This window comes from Gavialis gangeticus, unplaced genomic scaffold (genome assembly GCF_001723915.1).
Source record: "Gavialis gangeticus isolate Ggan-Ray unplaced genomic scaffold, GavGan_comp1, whole genome shotgun sequence".
Classification (NCBI taxonomy): domain Eukaryota; kingdom Metazoa; phylum Chordata; order Crocodylia; family Gavialidae; genus Gavialis; species Gavialis gangeticus.
In genome coordinates, this window is record NW_017729022.1 from 115,956,923 (window position 1) to 115,964,800 (window position 7,878).

A 7,878-nucleotide genomic window follows, 5' to 3' on the forward strand; every position below is an offset into this window, starting at 1 on the left:
TGGCCTGTAGTTCCCCGGGTCCACCTTCCTCCCTTTTTTGAAAATGGAAACCACATTGGCCCTCTTCCAGTCCTCTAGCACCACAAGTGCTTGTAAAGCCGTGCCAGGAGTCCATGCTAATAAAGAACTTCCATGCTAATAAAGGACTAAACCTATACTTCACTTAAATATTTGTATTTATTTATTGTCAGTAACATGGGATAGGGTGTTAATGCCTCCAGAGTGAATTATTTGTGATCTATGTTCAAAAAAGTTCATAAATTAACAAGGTGCTATATGCATATGAGCAGTATATAGGATGTGCATTACAGTGTACATGCCTGTACATGTAAAGTGCACTAGAAATCCTACAGATTGCTTTAAAATATGCATTTTGGTTCCCCATAATTAAATTGAGGGGAACCTACTTAAGCTTCAGTCTGTTTTTGCCACAAGACTTTGATTTGGGCCTTATCTCAAGCACTTCACTGAAAATGTTACATGTTCTCCAATCCAATAAAAACAAAAAATGCATATTTCTTTAAGTATTTTTAACTTAAATATTTTTCTAGTTAAGGAAAAAAAGTATTTGTCAGCCACTCTGAAATGGTTTTGCATGGGTTATTTTTTTGGGAAATCTAGAAGTTATTTTCAACGGTTAGTGCTCCAATTATAATAATAATTATAATAAGTAGCTTTCCAAGTGGATCTATTTTGTGAATTTTGTAACTAATTTTCAAATGACTAAGAGGATAATTGTGCAGAATTCAGTTTTTTAAATAATTCCCTGTATAAATGTATCAAATTTTAGCTCTTTCAGTATATCTTAGTTGAGTGGGGGGGGGAAGGGAGAAAGTATACTAAATGAAGGACTAAGAGTTAGACTTTAAAGACCCAGAGTAAGAATACTAGCTTAAACTTACTTTCCTGGGTCAAAAGGGAAATGGAGGAACTGAATTTTTAAGTGAAGTTAAAGCTTGAAGTTGTATTTATTTTTCCTTCCCTTAATATTCAACTAAATAATTTTCTGTAAATGGCTTTTTGCAGAAATATGGTGTTGCAGAAGGCAAGCCTCTGAGTGACCTAAAGGCAATGGCGAAAGCTGCTAGACAGCAGTGTCCTTCATTCACACCCTCTGGGGGAGAAACATTAGATGAAGTATGGTATACTGTTTGTTTCTTCAGTCCATCTTCCATGTCTTCATTATACCTGTGCAGGCACATCTGTTTCCTAATTTTACAAATGCTGTTTTACTTCAAGCTTAATCCAATCAACGCTAGCATTTGTCGGTTCCATACTGTTCTTTCCCTCTGGACAGTAAAGACTATCCTTCATGTTACTCCTTTTTGTCTTGATATGCTGCTTCAAGAAATAGTGCTGCCTCTGTTTTGGAGTGGGATTGGCACTTGATTGGCAGAAGCTGAATTTACAAAGCATCATGTGTTAAATAGTCAGCACATGTGCTGTGAGATCAAACCTGACTTTGGTTTGGCTTGGCTTATTTAAAATATTAGTCTTGGGTTGTATTTCTTATGATCTTGTTTCCTTTTCACAATATTAATAGGAATTGCTTTCACAGTTCTCCTTGGGTTTGAGAGGCAAAAACTTTCTCTAACAATAGTCTCTACATTCACAACTTTAATGTGCTACAGAAACAGCTACCTGGAGACTTATGTATTATGCGTATATGTTATTAGCATAGGCAGCGGAAGGCCAGGACTAAAGAGGCTTAGCCCTGCCAAATGCAGAGCAGTAGATAGGGCCTCCGGGCAGCTTGGCCTTGGGCTCTGGGCTGCTGCAGTGGAGGGGGGGGGCACGCACACTCAGACATGCAGCCAGGATCGCAGCCCTGGCATGTGAATTACTGCCCAGCATAGCATTCAGGCAAGTTGCAGCATACTCTTAAGGGGAAGAGGCTTGGGGAGGGGTGGGGGGAGATTGAGGCCCCCACATTGCAGGAGAGAGTGGGACAAAGTCAGGGGCTGAGGTGAATGGGGCCCCAGGCCAGGTCGTGGGACTCTTGGAGCCCAGGCGGCTCATCCAGAGGCAGGAGATGTGATCCCACCACTGCGTGTACCCCGGAGGAGGCATGGGGAACACGTGCCCCTGGGATCTGTGCTCAGGGCAAAGGCAGGCTGTGCTCTGCACCCTGCTGCCTCAACAGCCAAGTGATGCCTCTGTGCTCTGCACCCCATGTGCAGCAGGCGCATGGCATGGTACTGCTCCCAATCAGTGGGGCACAAAGTGCAGCCCTCCTCTATCCTGCACACAGATCCAGAGGGCATGTGCCCCCCATACTGCACCCATGGTGCACACAGCTGTGGGAGCCCCCCTGTCTGGGGATGAGCTGTCCAGGCTTCAAGTGTCCCACAACCCAACCCTGTCCTGGGGCCCCATTCACCTCAGCTCCTGCCCCTGCCTCTGCCCAGCTCCCTCCCTCACTGGAGGGGCCACGCCCCTTCCCCATGACAAATTTTCCTGGGGGACAGGTGCATGCACACACACTCATGCTCAGCCCCCCCCACCAATGTTTTCTCCCTCTGCCTAGGTTTATTAGGGATACAGCTGCTTCAGATTTCTGTTCTTCAGTCTAAGATGTATATATAAACTTTTTTAGGTATTAAAAAAAAAATTGATGTTAAAAGTGACTCAGGTCACTGGACTTGAGTGCTTTAGCAGTCTTCACATATGTATTCCTTTTTCCTAATGTCTCTTCTTAGGTGAGAGCACGTGCAAAAGATTTTTTTGAATTTCTGTGCCAACTCAGTCTTGAAGAAAGTCAGAAGAAAGTTGTGCTGGATACAGCAGGCAATGGCTTGGAAACATTAGAAGAAAAATCAGTTTTCCCTTGGACAAACCATTACAATGGACCTGAATTTAACTCCGATAATGACAAAGCTGCTAAAATGTTAGATGTCAATATACTGGTAGTGAGTCATGGGGCATACATGAGAAACTGGATTCATTATTTTGTTTCAGAGCTTGAGTGCAATTTACCAACAACTTTAACAAAGTCACAGCTGTCTTCTGTGAGTCCTAACACTGGAGTCAGCCACTTCATTATAAAACTTGGAAATGGAAATATTAAACCTGAAATCAGTTGTGTTTGTCTTAATCAAGATGCACATCTAGTAGATGTGGATAGTGGAAATGTGTAGCTCAAAAATGTTAGCAATATTCAGTGTGTTATATAGCATTTTTAATGTTTTAAATTAATTAAATTTAAATTGATTTAAAGCAGTCTTTAAAACACAAGTGGATTTTAATCAACTTCATATTGTACTTGATAAACTGGCCTTATATTAGTTAATTGTGTTGACTTGAATTCTGTTACTGGCACTGTATTATGAGTCTAAAGAACTACAGTTATCTGCTGTCTTCATAATATATACAATATACATTGCTGTAGTGGCTGATAATAAAAGTCAGCATGTAAAAATAGCAAGCACTCTTTATGAGCATAAATTTGATGACATTACTGTTCAGATGCTTAGATAGTTATTTTTACAGTGCATAGTTTTCAGTATCTTCTTACCATAAAAGGGTTGCAGATATTGTCAGATACTTAAAAATATACTGTCAAAAATTATTTATTTTTTCTCTCAATGGCTTCATCAAAAAACTTGGAAATGGAAATATAAACTTCAAATCAACAGTGTGTGTCTGAATCAAGATGCACATCTAATAGATGAGAGTAGTAAAAAGTGTAGCTCAAATGTCAGCAATATTAAATGTACTACATAGCATTTTTAATGGTTTATAGTATTTAAATACTGAATTTTATATGTTCTGTAGGTAATTTTTTTAAATTTGCATCAACCTCTTGTTTTAATGACTTGGTATAAGAAAAGGGATTAGCTGGCGGGCAGAGCATGCTCAGGGCCAATTTCCTGGTTCTGCCACTAGGCCTTCAGCCAGGTCCTTTTTCCATCTGTAAAATAGAGGGATGATACATACCTACCTCAGAGGGTTGCTGTGGGGAATGAGGTCAGTAAAGCATTTCTTGATCTGCTGCTAATTACATTGAACAAAGTATTTATTTATAACGGTAAGCAGAGGAACACTTAAATTGCATGTAGCCAATATTTAAAGCCTTTTTCCTGTTAAGACATTTGTCAGTGGGAATGTTAGGATTACGTTAGTTTGCAGAGTTCAGGAAATGTAGTTGCTCAAATGTTGCTTATATTTTCTGGCTATATACTATATTCCTGCATCACTGCAGTGTTTGTACTATTTGTGTATATGTTCAGATATGACTTCTGTTATTTATGGTCTCCATATTTTGAAGCAACTCTCATTTGCGTATTCTAAGTCCAAATAAAATTATTAAAGTTTCATGCATAGCAAATGTCATTAGTTCTATTTTATCCACAGAGTATGAAAAGTTTAGGAAGCGTCTGCACATTGCCCTCCAGTAACATTGTTACTGTGTCATGCTTTAGTACAGCCTTTTGGCCACAATGGTGAGAGCTCCTGCCACCGCCCATGCTAGCAGGGTGGATCAGGCTACACTGTGCCCTGTGGAGCTGTGCTGCAATGGGCATGACCCAGCTGCCTGCTGCTGCCAGCAGTGAGGCCTGTGCGCCACGGGGTGCGGGGGGTAGGCATGTGGCAGCCCCCCCCAAACTCCACACAGCCCAGCCCACACCACACCCCACAATCCCCAACATCTCTCACTCTGCATGCCCAGCTGCCAGACAGCATGAGACCTGCTGGCAAGAGCTGTGGCTGCAGGGGCAGCTGTCCCCATGTCTGGTTAGCAAGGGGGTTGGGGGAGCTCTGATTTTTTCTATGATGAAAAAAACCGAAAGCAAACACCAAAGGTATTTAAAATTTATTTTATGATGATAGAGGCACTAGGAGGCTTTCAAATTGCCTTAAAACTGTAAATATATCGATAAACCATTGCCCAACTGATCTCTCAATAGTGGTGTTTCATTTTAATACTGGAAGAACACAAATTTTGGGGCATTTTAAAGAATGCGTGAGATTTAAAAAATCCCAGATACATTCACAGAAGTTTAGGGCTGGAAGGGATCTTGTGACATCATCAGGGCCAGCCCCCTTGTGCAGAGAATTTGCTGTTTTTAAACAGGAAACACTAGGATTCCTGCTAGTAAGGCAAGTGACAGGATCCAGGCAAAGGAGCCTGCCCAGAGCTGGTACTAGGGACCCAGTTGGAGGGCAAACAAGATGGCTGACCTTCTGGCCATTTGGGGCCAGGAGGACATGATTTAACAGTTCAAAGCAGGCCACCACACTGAGAACATCTTTCAGGCAATAGCTACCTAGATAGCAGACTGGGGGCACATATGGCAGCAGTGCCACATGAAGGCCAACTGTGCAGTCACTGGCAGCTGACCCAGAAGTACAGATGGTTCTGCCACAGTGCCCATGCTGCAGCCCAGGCGATCATGTGGTCCCCATCCAGGTCTGGCAGGCATGAAGATATAGGACTGCAGGTCCAAGGGGTGGATACTGTCACAGGTGGCAGCAGGACACAGCTAGGCAGCAGCCCCTGCTGCCAGACTGTTGCACTGGGAAAAAGGGTGCAGAGGCCACTCTAGGTCAGGGCTGCTGCAGCAGTCAAACTGGCATGGGGGGGCCTAGTATCCCCATAGGTCAACTGGCCAGGCCTTAGAAGCTCCTGTCTATTTATAACATTCAAATAGCGTGGACCATAAGGCCCACCCAGCTAACTAGTAGCCCCTACTATATGGGGGCTAATGGGTGAATGCTACAACAGAATACTTGGGACAACATAGGCAAAAAACAGGACAGGAGCGACCTGAGAGTCAAAACATAAAAATGAGTGTGCCTGAGGTGGACACCAAGCTGAGCCCCATGGGCCACACCCATTGGTCCTCAAAGGCATCCAAGAAGTCGGTGGATGCCACCCACTGGTGCTCTGCCCGGAAACATGCATGGACAAGTGAGAGGAAAGTAGCCTTGCAGTCTCTGGGCACCTTCCCAGCCAGAGTCAAGTACAGGGCCCACTTGGCCAGGGTCAGGAGGAGGTTGACCAGGAGGCTTCTCTGGCTGGGGTGACCAAAAACAAAAAGGGGTAGGGGGTGTTGTGGAGGGGCTGCAGCCTGGTGCACTCAAGGGTCATGTGTGCCAGGGTCTCCCTCTGTCTGCAGAAGAGGCAGGAGATCAGGGTGTTAGTGAAGCTCACCACATACACGCCCGTGGCAATGGCTCCAGGGAAGACCCACCAGCTGAGGTATCCAGTGGCTCATAGGATGAAGATGGAGTACAGACTCAGCCATTGGAGTCCCCCAGCTATGCCTTCACTGAGCAGGTCCTGCCACTTGGTGTCTGGACAGGATGCAAGGGCGGCATGATGGATCCATGCCACTCCTGAGCACGTAGAGGTGGCAGTGATGGATCATGGAAAAAAGCAGACCAGTCTGGTGTCCTCCAGCTGGCTCAGGTGGTGCAGCAGGAAGCACCACAAAGCCGGGCAAGGCGCCAGCCCCACAACAAATTCTGGTGGGCTGGAAGACCCAGCAGGTAGGGACCACCACCACCCAGGACCTGGTTGACAAGGGCATCGGGAGGTAAGGCAGATTTCACCCCCTGGACCAGACACACCAGGTTGCACATGTCTTGAGTAGACCCACGCGCCAGGCCAGCACAGCAGGGTCCACCCACTCCTGGACTATGATAGGCAGAAGGTCTCAACAGGTGACAACAGCCAAGATCAACTTCTGTGACAAGCGGGGAGCCTCTGCCGTCGGCACCTCCAGCTGGAGGTTCCAGAGGAGGGGCTCGATGAGCAGGTTGGTACCCTGGACAACTGTTGCAGGGGACCTAGAGGCAGAAACCAGCCTCCAGGCCTGGAGGAGGTCCTGGTAGAAATCTGACAGCCCTCACAGGTCCTGCAGGGAAAAGCCCCACAGACTGAGTTGCCAGGTGTATCAGAGCCCCCAGAAGTGGAGGAAAGCACACCCCAGGTGACCCCATGCCGCATGGCTACTGACACCGTACAGCCATCATTGCAGGGCCTGAAGGCGGAACATCAGGACCTGGCTGTGGAGGCAAACCAGGCTCTGGCCACCCACCCGCAAGGGGAGACTCAGGACCTCTTCAGCGACCTAGTGCTGTCCTGGCCAGAAATACTCTAGCACCTATCACTGGAACCCTGCCAGGACCTCAGGCAGGGTGTGTAAGTGGTGCCAGAGCATGGACAGGACCTGCTGGTTCAGCACCAGCACTCTCCCATGCAGGGAGACGCACCTCAGGAACTCTGCCCATGCCTGGAGCCCTCCACCACCCTTACCTCCAGCTGGTGTCAGTACTCTAGCAGGGAGGGGTCTGTGGGGGACAGGTAAACCCCCAAGTAGAGCAGCAAGCCCACACTCCAGTGGATCCCACAGAGCATGGGTGGGCATGAGCCCACCTGCCACCCACCACCAGGCCAAAACTCTTGACCCAGCTGACCCAGGCAGAGGAGGCCTCCAAGTACAATGCCTGGCAGGCCTCCACCTGCACCAGGTTGCCCAAGTCCTAGACAGTGAGGAGTACAATCGGTCAGCATGCGCTGATAGGACCAGCCACACCACTGGCTCCTGGAGCATCAATTCTGCCACCCGCTTCCACAGGAGAACTAGGAAAGGCTCCAGGGCCAAGGCATACAGCTGACCTGACAGCAGGCAGCCTTGATGTACCCTTCTCCTAAACAAGATGGGCTCTGTCAGGGTCCAGTTGAGCTTGAACAAACTCTGCAGAGGCGTACAGTACCTGGAAAGCCCATATGGAGCAGGGTCTGAAGCTAAAGGCCCGCAGCATGCCTGTGACATACCCATGATCCACTCTGTCAAATGCCTTCTCCTCCCAGACAAGCCCTTGCAGTGAGCTAGCTCCAGCAGGTCCCGAACCAGGTACAGGTTGTCAAAG

The 7,878-nt window shown here is 46.8% G+C and overlaps 1 protein-coding gene across 1 annotated transcript in view; it reads left to right on the forward strand.

Moving 5' to 3' along the window:
- TIGAR (TP53 induced glycolysis regulatory phosphatase) overlaps window positions 1-4,322 on the forward strand; it is a 34,161-nt gene extending 29,839 nt beyond the window's left edge. Inside the window, exons 5-6 of the mRNA XM_019516013.1 lie at window positions 1,027-1,137; window positions 2,700-4,322. Of these exons, the coding sequence (XP_019371558.1) occupies window positions 1,027-1,137; window positions 2,700-3,137 (549 nt within the window). The 3' untranslated portion in view covers window positions 3,138-4,322. The remainder of the gene's footprint in view (window positions 1-1,026; window positions 1,138-2,699) is intronic.
- The last annotated feature ends 3,556 nt before the right edge of the window (window positions 4,323-7,878 follow it).